The 17,389-nt window shown below is 43.2% G+C and overlaps 1 protein-coding gene across 8 annotated transcripts in view; it reads right to left on the minus strand.

Annotated features, from left to right (window-relative positions):
* Positions 1-17,389, minus strand: part of col15a1b (collagen, type XV, alpha 1b) — a 106,109-nt gene that overhangs the window by 5,391 nt on the left and 83,329 nt on the right. For 5 of the 8 annotated variants that reach the window (XM_054762517.1, XM_054762526.1, XM_054762500.1 and 2 more), the window contains 15 exons: positions 16,747-16,782; positions 16,610-16,663; positions 16,478-16,534; positions 15,444-15,500; positions 7,078-7,122; positions 5,797-5,878; positions 5,693-5,718; positions 5,528-5,626; positions 4,710-4,854; positions 4,559-4,626; positions 4,355-4,486; positions 4,008-4,106; positions 3,859-3,933; positions 3,524-3,721; positions 3,337-3,452 (listed from right to left, as the gene is read on the minus strand). In XM_054762517.1, the coding sequence (XP_054618492.1) occupies positions 3,337-3,452; positions 3,524-3,721; positions 3,859-3,933; positions 4,008-4,106; positions 4,355-4,486; positions 4,559-4,626; positions 4,710-4,854; positions 5,528-5,626; positions 5,693-5,718; positions 5,797-5,878; positions 7,078-7,122; positions 15,444-15,500; positions 16,478-16,534; positions 16,610-16,663; positions 16,747-16,782 (1,289 nt within the window). The remainder of the gene's footprint in view (positions 1-3,336; positions 3,453-3,523; positions 3,722-3,858; positions 3,934-4,007; positions 4,107-4,354; positions 4,487-4,558; positions 4,627-4,709; positions 4,855-5,527; positions 5,627-5,692; positions 5,719-5,796; positions 5,879-7,077; positions 7,123-15,443; positions 15,501-16,477; positions 16,535-16,609; positions 16,664-16,746; positions 16,783-17,389) is intronic. The other 3 variants (XM_054762535.1, XM_054762480.1, XM_054762489.1) reach the window with 2 other exon arrangements.

Consider the following 17,389-nt stretch of genomic DNA (forward strand, 5'->3'; position numbering starts at 1 on the left):
CCTGCAAAAACTGAGAAGTAAATGGTGATTTCTTCACAGTATTCTAATTTTTTGAATTCCTGTTAAATTAACACTTGAAATTGTTTAAATTGTGGGGCCTGAATCTATAATCTATGAAAGTTTTACTTTTTGAATGGAATTATGGAAATTAAACAACTTTTCCATGACATTCTAATTTTTTGGAAAGGGTCTGTATGTATATATACAGTATATGTATGTGTGTGTGTGTATATGTATATATACTGTATGTATGTGTATATATATATATATATATATATATATATATATATATATATATGTGTGTGTGTGTGTATATATATGTATATATACAGTATATGTATGTGTGTGTGTGTATATGTATATATACTGTATGTATGTGTATATATATATATATATATATATATATATATATATATATATGTGTGTGTGTGTGTGTATATATATGTATATATACAGTATATGTATGTGTGTGTGTATGTGTATATATATATATATGTCAAAACATGCGTATTTGAGTAAATGTGACATACTGTTGTCTAAATGAAGCATTTTCAAGCATAAAAAATGGCTAAATGACGTAAAACACAAATGAAGGCATTCAGAAGACGCATTCAAAGACGTGTTGCGATAGCATGTAGTACTCTAAACTGGTCACTAGGTGTCACTGATGAGACAAGAGCGTCCGCAGGAAGTGCTCAGTGATAATGTGACATTTTCTGTGCCAACATGTGTGGATTTTTTTCAAAGTGCATCTACCATATTGGGTAATAGGCATGTAAAGGCCACTCTAGGGGTGTTATTTCACGTCTAGAGGGCTCTAATCATGTTACAAAGTGTATTTAAAAGGTGGTAAACAGGTTTTCTTTGCTACAACTCCCAAAATATTCCATTTATAAATAAAGAATCCTACTTTGTGGAAATTCGGTTAATTAACTGTGATAAATGAGGCGTGTATGGACTGTATATATATATATATATATATATATATATATATATATATATATATATATATATATATATATATATATATATATATATATACAGTCATGTGAAAAAATTAGGACACCCTATTAAATATTCAGTTCTTTATTAAGAAATGTTCACATATCAATGTCTGATCTTGTTTTTCTTTATCTCTGGAAAAGAAAGTGATTTAACAACAAAAATTAACATTGTTTTACTCATTAAACAAAATATATCAACAAAAATGCATATTCTGACTGACACCCTACCACCTAATAGCTAGTGTTACCCCCTTTGGCTGAAATAACTTCAGTGAGACGCTTTTTGTAGCTATCTACCAGTCTCTGACATCGTGTGAAGAAAGTTTGCCCCACTCCTCAACGCGGAATACTTTCAGCTGTGAGATGTTTGAGGGGTTTCTTGCATGTACAGCCCGTTTCAAGTCACCCCACAGCATCTCAATGGGATTAAGATCTGGGCTTTGACTCGGCCATTCCAGGACTCTCCATTTCTTCCTTCTCAGCCAGTCCTTGGTGGATTTACTGGGATGTTTTGGCTCATTGTCATGTTGCAGGGTCCAGTTTCGCTTTAGCTTTCATTTTTTCACAGATGATCTCACATGTTCCTCAAGCACCCTCTGATACGCGATAGAATTCATGGTCGATTGTATGATGGTGAGCTGGCCAGGTCCTGCTGCAGCAAAGCATCCCCAAACCATGACACTTGCACCTCCATGCTTCACAGTTGGTATGAGGTTCTTTTCCTGGAATGCTGTATTGGGTTTACGCCAAACATGTCCTCTGCTCTGGTGTCCAAATAATTTAATGTTAGATTCATCTGGCCAAAGAACTTTATTCAAGAAGTCCTGGTCTTTTTCTACATTCACTCTGGCAAACTTCAGTCTGGCCTTCATGTTCTTCTTGGAGAGCAAAGGTTTCCTCCTTGCACACCTCCCATGAAGGTTAAACTTGTGAAGTCTCTTTCTGATTGTAGAGGCGTGCACTTTCACATCAACAGTAGCAAGAGCCTGCTGTAGGTCCCGTGATGACATTTTAGGGTTTTTGGAGACTTCTTTTAGCACCTTGCGGTCTGCTCCCGGGGTGACCTTGCTTGGACGGCCAGACCTGGGCATGTTGGCAGTTGTTTTCAATGTCCTCCACTTGAAGACAATTTTCCGGACAGTGGAATGGCTGATTTTATATTCTTTTGAGATCTTTTAAAATCCCTTACCAGACTCATAAGCGTCTACAATCTTCTTTCTGATTTCACCGTGGTGTTTTCTCTCACTTCAACAGTCATGGGCACACCAAACTAAATGTGAGGTTTAAATAAGTCAAGCCTCCTTCAAAACACTGCTAATGATGTTCTAATCATGTGCACCTGGTGTGATACACCTGTGTGTGATTTTAGACATTTTAAGTGGGATTGAATGTGGGGGTGTCCTAATTTATTCCTCAACAGAAATTGCATTTATTTAAAATTACATTTTACAGAAAGTTATAAAACATCTTTTTTTCAGTTTTATTTGTTTAGTTCTATTACTTGAATCTCTCAAGATTGTTAAAATTGATATTTAAATATCCATATGACCAAATATGTTAGAAAACACACAGGCTTCCTTAGGGTGTCCTAATTTCTTCACATGACTGTATATATATAAAAATACTTATACTGTATATACAGTATGTACTGTATACAGTATATATATATATATGTATATACATGTGAGTGTGTGCGTCTACAACTTGCATATAATGTGTGTATGTATGCTGTGTATATATATATATAATTTTTTATGGTAATATTATGTTATACGACAATATAACTTACTAGTCCACATTATTTGCTTTGTTGCACTTTCGTTGATCTAGTTTGTATTTTTATTCATTTATTTTTTTACATGTCATTTTTTGTATTAAAAATGTCATTTTTTACGTTGGTGTAAAAAATATTTTTAATACAATTGTAAAATTTTATTTTAATGTTTTGATTTTTTTTATTTAAAATAAAAAAAAAAGGTTTTAAATGTATTTAAAACAAATTAAACCGAAATGTAAATGTTTTATTTTTTTTTCCTATTAAAAGAAATGTAATTTGAACACCTGTCATATTAACAAGTGGTTTCCTCACACTTGTATGACACAAGTCGTTTGTAAATGTCAACAAACTGGAGGCTAGCAAGCGCGTGTTCCACCTTGGAGGTTCTGCTGTGCATACGTGTTAGGAACCCTCCAAAAAGGCCAACAGCGGGTGCCTTCACGTGACATAGAAACAGTGTTGCCACGGTAACATGACAACTGAAAGAACACATGGTGGTTTGAAGCTCTTAATTTGCGACCCCTTGGCCCTCGTGGGCTAACGCACGTCACTCACCATGCCGAGTCCGTCATCACGTTGCGCCCATCGAAGGAGTAGATGGGGATGGATGTGTCGAATGTGCCTCCGTGTCCGGAGAAGATGGACATCCAGCTCGGGAACAGCATCTCCCCCTGACAGGAGAGGATAGGACAGTCCCGGTTATTTAGAGTTGGAAGACCATCTTCAAGTCGGTCTTCCTCACCCTCAGATTGACCACGGCCATGTCACTGCGGTCTGCTTTCCTCACGATGGTGGCCAGGTCTTGGAGGTGCGAGGACAGGAAGGCCCTGTAGGTGCTCGTCAGGCCCACGGCACGAGCCTGCTGGTAGCACTGGAAGTCGGCCCCGCGGATGCCTCTCATGTCCCCTTTCAACGGCGCGTTGAGAGCCACTAGATGGAGCTGTGGGCACGGGAGCAGGCTTGTTTCATGGTTTCAAAGGAGTGACTCAAGAAGGAGAACGTTAAGATTCAGCAGCGTCAGAGAACCAGCATCACACTGGGTTGCTGAAAGACATTTATTTATGAGGTTACACTCACCCCAGCTACAGCGCTGAAGGTCTGTGGAAGTATGTGGTAACTAGGCTGATACCCTCGACCGCCCTCCTGCAGCTCCTTTCCAACCAAGAAACACACACGCCGCTGCCTTCTGGTTCTTTGGTGTGTCTGTGTTGTGTATTTCTACGTACCTGACTGTGGCTCCTGTGTGGTCTGCTCCATTCTCCAGGTCTGCTGTGGGTCTTAGATGCTGATGAGGATGACGACTCAGAAGGGATCAACTCTCCAAGCTGAGCACAACACGCACACACATGCGCACACACGCCATCAAACAGTGGAAGTCGCTCCCACTTATATCAACAACCATGTCAACAAAATCGCACACTCATTTTGACTTCACTGAAAGTCACAAGCAAGTCGGAGTCAGCCAGTCCGAGGGGCGTCGACATAAGCAGGTTCCGATGTACAAGGCCAAGGACTCAAACCCGAGGCCCTTCTGTCACCGCCTAACTCTCTTCCACTGACGTTCAATACGCACCTGAATCTTACTCCAGCCGTTGCGTACTTTGATGTACAGCTCTCCACCGCTCTCCGCCACGTATGCCAAGGTTCCCTCCGTGACTCGTTGCATCTCTCGGGTCAGAGCATGGACTGTCTTATAGGCGGTCACCTGAGCACACACACCATCAGTGAGAGAGGAGTTCTACACGTTTACTTGAAATAAATGTCTTGTGGTTCTGACCAGGTTTGAATATCCAGGAGATCCTGGGGGGCCAGGAGGACCAGGAGGACCTGGGATGTTGACACCTGCTGATAGAACATACGCAATGTCTAAAAAAACCCATCAGCGCACGTAGGTGACGCTTATGTCTTGTGCATTCATGTTCATGCACCTGATCCAAAGGCCGGCACAGGTCCTGGGGGTCCTGCAGGGCCCGGGGGCCCTCTAGGACCAGCGCGTCCCAACCCAGGGGCTCCACGTTGGCCCGGAGAACCAGGGGGACCTGGTGGGCCAACTACTGACTCGCCTTTGGGACCCTGAAGGAAGGATGGAGAGTAGAGGTGTGTGAGTCATGAACATGTTCAAAACTCGCCAGTTTTTGACTGAAACGGGACTCGCAGGTACTCAGATCCGTTACGTCACTCCTGCTACCGCTAGCTAAAAGGACAGCAGGTACGATGTCACTCAGTGGGAACCGCTCTAACATTTCTTTCAAAGTAACTCAGTGCCTTTGCCTCAGAACTCTCCTTTCCCCTTCCTGCCCGAGCTGCGAGTTTTACTGACCCACGAGTTCTCCGCGAATACCGGAGGTTCACTGACTCATGGGTTGACAAAGACAGGAGTTTCACCGACTCACGAGTGCTCAACAAAGACTGGAGTTTCACTGACTCACTAGTGCTCAACAAGGACTTGAGTTCCACAGACTCACGGGTTGGCAAAGACTTGAGTTTTGCTAACTCATGAGTTGAGGCAGACTGGAGTATCTGTGACTCACAAACTGACAGACTCGAGTTTCACTGACTCACGCGGTGCGGGGGGAACATGAGCGAGTGTTTTTTCGCATGCGCATTGTGAGACGCCGCTGAAGTGAGTCGAGCACCCGGTTCACTTGAGTGAGTGACTCACAAGAACTGGAGTCAGTAAAAGAAATACGCTGACGTTATTGATTGACAGCTGAGGGAGTATAGTTCAAATGTCAGGATCACTAACCACAAGTCCCGACCGCCCTGGCAGTCCTGGAGGACCAGGTGGACCCGAGTCACCCTTCTCTCCTCTCTGACCTTTAACTCCCTGGTCTCCTTTAGCGCCCTGAGTGAGAGGTTGACATTTTGAAGGAAAAATGCCAGGAACAAAGCAACGTACGTGCGTACTCACCGAAATCCCTTCCAGAAATGCAGTGGCTGACAAAAGACAACATGAATCAGTTAGAAATACAAAACAAACACGGGGAACTTGCTAATGGGACATCTGGACCTTACCAGGTGTGCCCGGCTCTCCAGGTACTCCCACATCCCCCTTTTCGCCTTTCGCTCCGGCAGAACGGGCCCCTGCATTGGTTTCCTACACGCAGAAATAAACACGCCCATCATCACCATCACATTATGTATGTCTGCAATGCATCTGGGTGGGGTGGGGGCTCATACTGTGCACGAGGTTACTAACTCATTCAATATCAACGATGCATGGATACGTTTTTATAAACCCGAACGCCCGATCCCAACCTCCTATTTTTACCTCTTTTGCGGCAAAAAGAGGTGAGGACGCCAGTCCCCACTAGAGCATTTCACTTCAGAGCACTTTTAAGCCATCAAAACGGCCACAAGGTGGCAGAAGCGCATTTCATAAGCAAATCACACATGACAGGAAGGAGAAAGTGGGAGAGCGTTGGGGGGGGGTGTAGCATGCAGAAGGTCACACGTTGTAGGGAAATTTTAACGCATGCACATGCACACATGCGTGCGCATGCACTCGCATACATGTGCACACACAGTTGAGTTCCAAATGTGAAAATTGTAAACAGTTGATGGTGTTAAATTTGTAAAAAAAATATATATATATTTTGATGTAAAACAACTAATTTTTTGCGTTGTTTATGTTGGTATAGTTATTTGTGTCAAAGTGAACGCTACGCTTGGAAAAAAAAGAGCTGTTTTTCTCCCTTTTTTTAGTCAGGAACTGATATTTCCCTTTAAAGTACCTATGTTTTACTGCTGATTACTAAAGAACGGAAAACAGTAGAAACAAACTGTTTTTTCCTGATGAAAAACGGGAGTGTAATGTTTGTTTTGGTGGGTTCCGTGTTTATAAAACCATACAACACAATAATCTGTGTGCCTTGAAAGATCAGTCCAGATGGTCTACAATGGCCGCTGCTGAAGGGGTTGTCTTTTGGAAAACGTCTGGGCTTGAATGACTTCATCTTAGAGAGAGACGTTAGAGACCTTCCACCGCACCCGCCTCACTTGGTGAAATAAAAGCCACGTTGTTTGCTTTTTGTTAGAAACAAGGTGTTATGGATTGGCATTCAGCGAAGCGCAGGCCACAGGGACAGCTCTCCAACACCCGACATCACAAGCGCCTCCCCTCCGTCTCGTAGACAAAACCAAGAAAGCCAGGCCAGCTGAGGAAAAGGGGGAGGCGGGCGACACAAGGGGTGGCCACAGAGCTGCCATGCTGCTCTTTCCGCGCCCCAACTCAACCATCAGATACCACCGCTTCCACTCGAAACGGACCCATCAGATGGTCCCACTCTGACTTACTCGTCCCTTTTTGCAGCGCGGTCTGGGGGGCACCGGAAACACGGTCTTGAAAAGAACAGCAACGTTATCAGCATCAACTTTCTGAGCTTCTAAGCTAAGTTTCTTTTTGTCATGTAGGAGAAAAAGCACGTTATTCATAGCAACTTCACTCTTTCATCTCCCACCCCCAACTTTATTTAGTTTTGCTTGTTTCTCATTAAAAAATGTATTTTTCTTGAATATTTCAACTCTATGCTACTAAAATGGCATCATTTTTCCTCATAATATTCCAAGTTTATTCTCATAAAATTATGTTGTTTTTTTTTATTTTCCAACAATTTAAACTTTCTTCTTGTAAAATTCCTCATGACTTTATTCCCATAATATTATGACTATTCCATAATATTTTTAATACTTTATTCTTGTAACAGGACCGCACGGTGGTCTAGTGGTTAGCATGTTGGCCAATACAGTAACAGTCTGGAGATCGGGAAGTCAGCTGGGATAGGCTCCAGCATGCCCCCGTGACCCTAATGAGGAGAAGCGGCATAGAAAATGGATGGATGGATGGATGGATGGATTCTTGTAACAGTAAAACTTTTTCCACAACCCAATACTTTGTTTCTCATATTACAACTTTATAATATTTTTTTAAAAATATTTCATCTTCATGCGACTAAAATGACATTTTTTCATAATATTACGAGTTTATTCTCGTAAAATTGCGCCTTTTTTCTCTTTAGTATATGACCTTTTTCTTAGAATATTTTGACTTTATTCTCATAAAATTACAGCAGTTTTTTTTCTATTCCTTTTGTTTTTTTCCCCCTAACTATTTCATCTTTCTTCTTGTACATTTTCTTCTCATAATAATGACCATATTCCCATCATATTTTGACTTTATTACCAAATATTAGAACTTTTTCTCCAACCTACTTTTCCAGAAATTACTTTTGTAATTGTTTCTCATAAAAATACCATATTTTTCTTGAATATTTCAACTCAATGCTACTAAAATGCCATTATTTTTCCTCATAACATTACAAGTTTCTTCTCGTGAAATTGTTTTTTTTTTATTTGTGCTGTTTTTTAAAATTTTCCAAGTATTTCTTCTTTAAATGTCCTTATGACTTTATTCCCATAATATTACGACTATTTCATAATATTTGACTTTATTCTTGTAAGATATATAACAATATTTTGCTTTGTTTTTCATAATATTACAACTTAAAACATCTTTTTCTTGAATATTTCAACTCTATGCTACTAAAATGAGATTATTTTTCCTCATAATATTACCACCTTATTCTCTTAAAATGGTGACTTTTCTTCTCATTCAACGACTTTTTTTCTCGTAATATTTTGACTTTATTACAGCTGTTTTTTTTCTATTTCTGTTGTTTTCCCCCAACTATTTCAACTTTCTTCTCGTGAATTTTCTTCTCATAATTATGACTTTATTCCCATAATATTTTGACTTTGCTACCATAATATTAGAACTTTTTCTCCAACCTAATTTTCCAAAAAAAATGACAACTTTATTTTGTTTTGTTTGTTTCTCATAAAAATAAGGTATGTTTTCTTTAATATTTAAACTCTATGCTACTAAAATGACACTTTTTCCTCATAATATTACAGGTTTATTCTCGGAAAATGGCAACTTTTCTTCTCGTTCAACTTTTTTCTCTTCATATTTTGATTTTATTCTTGTAAAATTCCGACTGTTTTTTCTTTTTCTGCTGTTTTTTTCCCTTTCTTCTTGTAAATGTTCTTCTCATAATTATTCCCATAATATTTTGACTTTATTGTTTAACGTTCTAACCTTTTCTGCAACCAAATTTTCCAAAAATTATAACTCCTTTCGTTTAGTTTTTTCACAATATTACGGCTTTAAAAACAACTAACATCTGTCTTTCCTATTTTTTTATATTTTTCCAAATATTTCAAAAGTCTTCTTAAATGATCTTCGTAAATTTTTTTGTAATATTATTACTTTATTCCCATAATATGATCATTTTCCCCAACCTCATTTTCCAAAAAATACAATTTTAGTTTCTTTAATATTTCAACTCTCTAAAAACACATTATTTTATTATTTTTATTATTATTTATATTTACTTCTTTCCTCATCAGAATGACTTTCTTCTCTTAATACGTTTGTTTTTTTCAATTTCTGCTGTTGTTTTTATTAATTTAGCTGTCATAGTCATTGTGTCATTGCTTGGTACACCTGTCTCCCTTTTGTTTGTCTTCCTCCCAGATCCCATGGCCTTGGCTGGAGGCGGAGCTGCTGAACACACCTGAGCGTGATTGCCCACGCTCTCTACTTAAGCTGACTGCGGACATCTGGGAGACGCCGGATTATTGCCAGATACTCCAGGACACACCTGCGTCTCAACTAGATTCTTATTACTATTCTATGTTCTCTAGCGTTCAGCAGCACCAGCCTTCAGCACTTAGTCTCTGTTTTTCCTGGTTTACCTGTTTGTTGGAACCAGCGCCTTCTGTTCCCTTGCTCTACTACGGAATAAATTCTGTAAAGACTCTTACCTGCCTCTTGCCTCTGCGTTCGGGATCCAGACCGTCCTCACACCACACCAAACAGGAGGAAGAGTTCGAGGCCCTAGCAACCAGTATGCAGCATTTGGCTGAACGACAAGACACTCGCATGGCCTCGCTGGAGTCGCAACTCAACGCCGTGCTGTCCGCACTCCAGGTCCACTCGGCGCTAACTCCCTCGCAAGCCGCTGACGTCCCTCCGGATCCCGCACTTCCTCCCGCCCCAGAGGCCGGCTCGACGGTCATGTGCCCCCAGCGCTCCAAGCTGGAGCGATTCTCTGGGGACTCGGGGAACGTACGCACCTTCCTCACCCAGTGCGAGTTGCACTTTGAGCTTCAAGCCGCCACCTTCCACTCGGAGCGTGATCGAGTAGCCTTCGCCATGTCCCATCTCACCAGCAAAGCAGGGGCCTGAGCCACGGCCGAATGGATCCGGCGGTCCCCCATCTGCTCCTCCTTTTCTGCTTTTGTGAAGGCTCTGGAGCAAATATTCCAGCGTAACCCTCTCCCAGCGCGCCAACACCGATCACGAGCTGCATCCCTGCACCTTCTTCCTCGTCGCCTGAACCGGCAGAACGCAATTACGACATTGGCAACAGGGAGTTACTGGCCGTGGTTTTGGCACTGCAGAAGTGGAGGCACTGGCTGGAGGGCTCGGAAGTTCCTTTTGTCGTGCACACCGACCATAAGAGCTTGGCCTATCTCCGATCAGCACAGAGGCTCAACCCCAGACAAGCTCGTTGGGCTCTGTTTCTAGCCAGGTTCAATTTCACCCTTACATTCCGCCCCGGATCCCAAAACACCAAGCCTCCAGGATGCATTCTCCACCCTCTGACACACCGCAGCAGGAGACCATCCTACCCCAGTCCCGCATCCTAGGGGGGCCTGCAGTGGGACGTGGAGAAGCGCGTGGTGGATGTTATCAATTCCCCCCGGGGGACTGCCCGGCTGGGCACCTGTTTGTGGTCCCAGAGCTTCGCTCCCAGGTCCTATGTTGGGCGCTTGAGGCCAAGCTCGCTTTCCATCCAGGAGCTTCTCGTACCATCTTTCTCCCGTCACAGCGGTTCTGGTGGCTGTCGCTGCGCCGGGATGCCAAGGAGTTTGTGGTTGCGTGTACTACTTGCGCTTGTAACAAGCCTTCCCATCAGGCTCCAGCTGGGCTCCTGTGTCCTGTCGAGTGACCTAGGTACAACACCTCTTAAAAGGCCAACTTTTACACCAAAAGTACTTGTAATAATCAAGGAACAAAGCACAGTCTAGCATGCTCAAACACTCTGTCGCTTTTAGGAATGTAACCATATAACACACAAGTTAGTTGGTACCTCATGTTAGTATACATGTGCATTTATAGGGACAAACACACACACCATTGCAATACACGTCAATAGGAATACTTGCATAACTATCGCAATGCTTAAAGCACTTATATTATGATGTTATAATCAGTATTATTCAGTAACATGATTTAATAGAAGCATATAGTCCTATGGCCATGAGAATGTCAAACAGAAACAACAGGTTGATGTCTAAGGTTGTATGAAAACAAGTGTTAATGTTTTACAAGTTGAATGTCATGTTCCAATGTTGGTGCTGAACTGAATGTTAAAATAACATGTTGTGATGTTAGAATAACATGTTTTGATACTAAAATGTTAATGATTATAAGATAACTGACGCCAATGTGAGCTCCTCCATAATCATTAAGCCACAAAGTAGAACATTGAGTTTCGGTAGTCTGGTGAAAGGCCACTAGGGGTCATAGTCATTGCGGTACAATGGCGAAGCCAGGCAACCCATATAAGGACATCCTTAGGAGTTCAGCTGAGGACACCGAAGGAGTCATCTGCGGTCAACCACTGAGTTCATCTCAGGACAGTATGATGACCAAATATGGCAGTCCAGGATGGGTCAAACGAGGACACAAGTTCAACCAAGGAGATGAGTCATGCTGAATCAGCGCGGTCGGGGAAAGTACAAACTATTCTGGGAAAGACACTCCTCTGGGAGGTCTCAGAATGAGGTAATGGACACTCCCATGAGCAGGCGGAGACTGAAGACAGCATAAAAAGAGGACGCGCTCTACAATCGACGCTGGCTCCAGGCGATCCTCTCATGGATCGCATCTCCGAAGCTCCAAGGCTCGCAACACAGCTCTGGGACTGCTGAAGGAAGATTGGACTCAACTCATCTGCCCAGCAGAAGGAGAGGACTCCGTCTTTCAGATGAACCTGAGACACCAACTGAAGATTCTGTCTGCGGCGCTACCGAGAGAAGGGCTGAGCCTGAGTGAGCACGGAGCCAGTCACCGCAGCGGTCCCCAACCTTGCCTCTCTCGGGAGCAACCTAGAGCCGTCAGGACAACCAGGGAAGGTCGAAGGCCTGATCACCCGACGCCCGACCCGCATCAACTAGACTTATCCCCAAGAAGCGAACTCATCCTCACTGGACTTTTTGTCTTCACTACCGGCTTCATCATCGGGGTAGGACTGAGGCACTGGCCTGCGGCCTTGCGCTTCTTTCTATCTAGGTACATGTGAGTGGAGCTCATTGCGGCTAGTCTGACATTGTGTACAGTATATCCTTATAGTTAATAGAGTGCCTGCTTCAATGCCCTTGCTAACTTTCCTAATAAAGCTTTTCACTCTTTCACTAAGAGTTGTCACCCAGTATCTTCTTTGAAGGTAAAAGAGTAAGCAGTGTGTTACAGACAAATTCCTTTGAGGTTGTTCCGGTAACCTTAGTTAAGACAGGTCCCTCTGATTGCTGATAGATGAGTAAATAACCCCAGGTCCTTACCAAAAGCAACTATCCATTGAGAGAGGAAGCAGTCGTAAAAGCAGAGGGTCCGACGTCTCGTACGACCAACCTTGGGTTGCTCTGGTCTTGCGCGGCTCGGATGCAGCGGGGCCGCCTCTGCACTACCGAGGCTGTTAATACCTGGGTGAGTTCCTCTCGCCCCTGACTTAGAGGTTTCTCTTCCCTCTACGGGAGAAACCGTAACCCTTTGAACGGAGTAGTCAGGTAGGCAGGTGCGCCTGCTTCTTGCACGAGGGAGCAAGGGTCTTGCACCGCCTAGGTAACTAGGGATTAAACAGTCCCCTACCAATCCCTCCTCGACCTTGGTCCCATGTGGCGTTGGATTTTGTGACCGGCCTCCCCCCGTCCAACGGCAATACGGTCATCCTCACCATCGTTGACCGTTTTTCCAAGATGGCCCATTTTGTCGCCCTCCCCAAGCTCCATTCGGCACTGGAGACGGCCCAGCTCCTGGTCCATAATGTTTTCCGGCTCCATGGCATCCCGCTCAACGTGGTGTCGGACAGGGGTCCACAGTTTTCCTCGGCGGTGTGGAAGGCATTCTGCAAGGCCTTGGGGGCATCTGTGAGCTTGTCTTCTGGCTACCACCCGCAGACTAATGCCGAGTCCAAGCGAGCAAACCAGGACTGGGAAGCAGCTATTCGCTGCGTGTGCCACCAGCAGCCTGCCTCATGGTCTTTCAACTTGCCATGGATAGAGTATGCCCGCAACACTCTAGTCAGCTCGGCCACGGGTCTCTCGCCCTCTCACGGGGCTTATGGATCCCAGCCTCCAGCCTTCCCTTCCCTGGAAGCGGACTCTGCAGTCCCATCTGTTTCCGCCCACCTGCGCCGCGCTCGCCTGGCTTGGCGCAACACTCGGACTGCCCTGGCTCACACCACAGAACAAAACCAGCGTCTGGCCAATCATCATCGCTCAGTAGCCCCGGAGTACAGTCCTGGACAGAAGGTGTGGTTGTCCACTCAGGATCTTCCCCTCCACACCGATTCCAGAAAACTTCAGCCCCGATACATTGGGCCCTACCTGGTGGAATGGGTCCTCAGCCCCTCCTCAGTCGTGGTCAGCCTCCCGGACTCCCTCCGGATACACCCGACGTTCCATGTGTCCCTGCTCAAGCCGGTCAGTGTCAGTGACCTAAGCCCTCCTGAAGTGCCTCCTCTTCCTCCCAGGCTAATCGACGGGCATCCCGCATTTACGGTCAAGGCCATTTTGGATGTGAGAAGAAGGGGCAGGGGATACCAGTACTTGGTCGACTGGAAGGGGTACAGCCCCGATGACCGCTCGTGGGTCTCTCGCACCCTCATTTTGGACCCGCAATTACTGTCCGATTTTTACAGCCGCTTTCCGGAGAAGCCAGGTAGGCCGCCAGGTGGCGCCCATTGTTAAGAGGGGGGGATACTGTCACAATCATTGTGCCATTGCCCACGCTCTCTACTTAAGATGACTGCGGACATCTGGGAGACGCTGGATTATTGCCAGATACTCCAGGACACACCTGCGTTTCAACTAGATTCTTGTTCCTATTCTATGTTCTCTAGCATTCAGCAGCACCAGCCTTCAGCACTTAGCACTTAGTCTCTGTTTTTCCTGGTTTACCTGTTTGTTGGAACCAGCGCCTTCTGTTCCCTTGCTCTACTACGGAATAAATTCTGTAAAGACTCTTACCTGCCTCTTGCCTCTGCGTTCGGGATCCAGACCGTCCTCACACCACACCGTGACATTAGCTATTTCACCTTTCTAGTTTTCCTCTTGTAATCACGACTTTATTCTCATAATATTTCGAATTTATTCTTGTCACATTGTCCACGGTATCTTTTTGCAAAAATTATAACTTTATTTGTTGTTTAGTTTTTTTTCCGCAGAATTTTACAACTTTAAAAAGAATGTCTTCCTTTAATAGTTCAGCTTCATGCCAGTAAAATGTTTTTTTATTCTCATATAATTACATTTTTTCTTGTAAGATTACAACTTTTTTCTCTTAATATTTTCATTTTATTCTCTGCGGATTTCTCATTTTTGCCAATTTTTTTTCTTGTTAAATGACATTTTTACAATGTGCCAAAAAAAAAAAAAAAAACAGCCGCGGGCTGTGATTGGCCCCCGGGGGCTGCACTTTCACGCTTCAAATGTCGCGGCTTCACTCTATCCGATATTTGAATGAATAAATCAGCGCTATTAGTAAAAAACAAAACGCTTATTTTAAGCACGTTTGATGTATTTTTATGCCTAAATGCAGCATTTTCAAGCATAAAATGAAGTAAAAATACAATTATAAGGCAATCGGAAGATGCATTCAAAGATGTTGTGATGATATTTAGTATTCTACACTGGTCACCAGGTGTCAGTAATGTTGCAGTGATGAGACAATAGCCTCCACAGGAAGTGCTGTACGCAACAGGATGTAACAAAAAGAGGAACTCAAACAAGCAACTCTCCCTGTGCTATTATGTATTGGTGTGAATTACTGCATGTCTTCTTGATGTCTTATTTTCTCCTATTATGTCTAATATATTGGGGTAATAGGAGTGTAAAGGTGACTATAGGGGTGTTATTTCATGTCTAGAGGGCTCTAAAATTGTTTAAAAGTGTACCTATAAGGTGGTAAAGAGGTTTTCTATGCTCTAACTAATAATAGGCTTATATCTCATTCACCCTAAGTGGGTAATAATGTATAAATACGTTTTCGTACCCGTAAAATGTACAGCATACCACTGACGTAGCACTGATGGTACCACTAAAAACACCATTTTTACATGTTTATGTCTTTATGCTTCACGGAATGTTTTTTCATCAAGTGATGTGATTTGGCTCTTTGTTCGGCGGTCCTTGAACGCACCGCGGATGCTGTGAGACGCCTCTATACTTGTGATAACTTGTCAAAACAGTGTGGCTTACGTGCATGCAGTACAGGTTTTTACAGGTACATATACAAAATAAGTACAGAATTAAACATATGAAAAACTAAAGTCAGTCAATAAAGACAAAATGGCAGCTCAAAGATCAAAACTTACATTTAATCCGAGAATTCTTCCTGGAAGTCCGGGCGGACCCGGTGGACCGGGAGGACCCTAAAAAGAAAGATATTGTGGTGTTATGCTGGGGGAACCAATCAAACATGAATCAAATAATAACTAATTAAACCCTTGCTGATGTTGTTAGATTACCTCCTGACAAAGATAGGACCAGTCCATCATTTTATCAGTAAAATGCTAGATGATGCAACGTCAGTAGACATTGCGTGTGAATGCTGACCAGCTGAAGCGAAACTGAAATGCTTTGAAAAGGTATGAAAATCCACATCTAGAATGAACATAGGATCCGTTTGGAAGCTGAAGCTTGGCTGAAATGCTGTGGAAATATGCTAACATGTGGAGTGAAAGTAAGAGTAGGTTGGTAGTCCGAGTTCCACTCTGGAACTGAACCGACGCTCTGTGGGTCAGGAACCAAGAACGCCACCAGCTAAGCTATAGAACCTTCGCAATTTTTTTTCACAGAAAATATGAAATGATGCTAAATGTGGGAATATTTTGAAAAGTCTGAATTGGTAGCACACTTGTCCCGAGTGAGCTGAACATTTTGATTTGTTTGAATTGGTTAAGAAATGGAGCAGTTAGCGGGCAAAAAATGAGGCGCAATAAGAAGAAGCGGAAGACTAAAAAGATGAAAAATGGTGCACAAGGTGAGAAAGTATTTCATTGATTTCCATGAGTATTTGACTTGTGGGTCACCAGGGTTGCACACATCTCAGGAGGGATTTGGGTCCACCATTCCTCGTTGTAAAGATACTCTCTAAATCTTGAAGGTTTGGAGGCTGTCGCTTGGCAGCGCCAAGTTTCAGATGCGTCCACAAATGCTCAAGAGGATAAAGTCCTGCAGACTGTATGCGGGACCATCCACGATGACCCAATGACCCTCACTGAGGTTCTCATCTCAGGTTCCACTGCACATGGCCGTGTTCACTGGCCTCTCAATGCAGTGAATGCATGAATAACCATGTTACTGCTGACGTGTTGTTGACATTCAGTATGCAATATTGAATTCTTACTGGTTGGCCAACAGAATCTCCCTTTTCTCCTTTCCTGCCAGTCAGACCAGGTCGTCCCTGCGAAGAGAGAATACGCCCATTGGTACAATTCCCCACTTTCACATCAACCAACATTTCATGAGAATGACTCACAGAGCGACCAGGGAAGCCATATTCTCCTTTTTGTCCAGGAGCTCCTTGCGGGCCCTGAAAAGCATCATCAAACACAAACGCAGCCATCACAACCACAGCACACGTCCATGTCATGTTTCATCCAATCATGAACTCACCGCCAGTCCAGCAGGTCCGGGGACACCACGCTCACCCTGTCACGGCAAGAACACAATGCAGCACCTTCAGACTGATTTGGCCGTCGTGTTATGTGGAGATCACACTTTGTTTTTACGTACGCTCCAACGCTCAAAAGTTTCAGAACACTCCAATTTCTCTGGAGGAAAAGGCTACATTTCGAAGTGGTAGGATGGTCTGTCTCGCTTCCATTCATTCCCTTTTTTCTTGACATTTCTGTCGCAACAATTGACTTTCTCCACACTGCAAAAACCAAATTTCCCATACCCATTTTAAGCAACCATTTCTTATTCTTTTCCAAAAAAAAAAATATCCTGTCTAGCGATTTTCGCTTGCGAAAAATAATCGCATGTTAAGAAAGCACAGCTAGCCAATTCTTATGAATTTGGGTTTTTTTTCTAATAACAAGCTAAAAACCTTATTTACAGATTAAGAATATCTATCATAAATTAAGGATAAAACTGTTTCTAAACTTCCTAACTTTAAGAATGGAATCACACACGGAAAATAAATGTAAAGATTTGCTGATTTCAGTGCAATGTTAGGCTGCACAGCAAATTTCATAGAGCGTACCAAGATTTATTCCATTAAATCCGGTCATAACATGTGTGTCAAATGATTCAA

Source organism: Dunckerocampus dactyliophorus, chromosome 2 (genome assembly GCF_027744805.1).
Source record: "Dunckerocampus dactyliophorus isolate RoL2022-P2 chromosome 2, RoL_Ddac_1.1, whole genome shotgun sequence".
NCBI lineage: Eukaryota > Metazoa > Chordata > Actinopteri > Syngnathiformes > Syngnathidae > Dunckerocampus > Dunckerocampus dactyliophorus.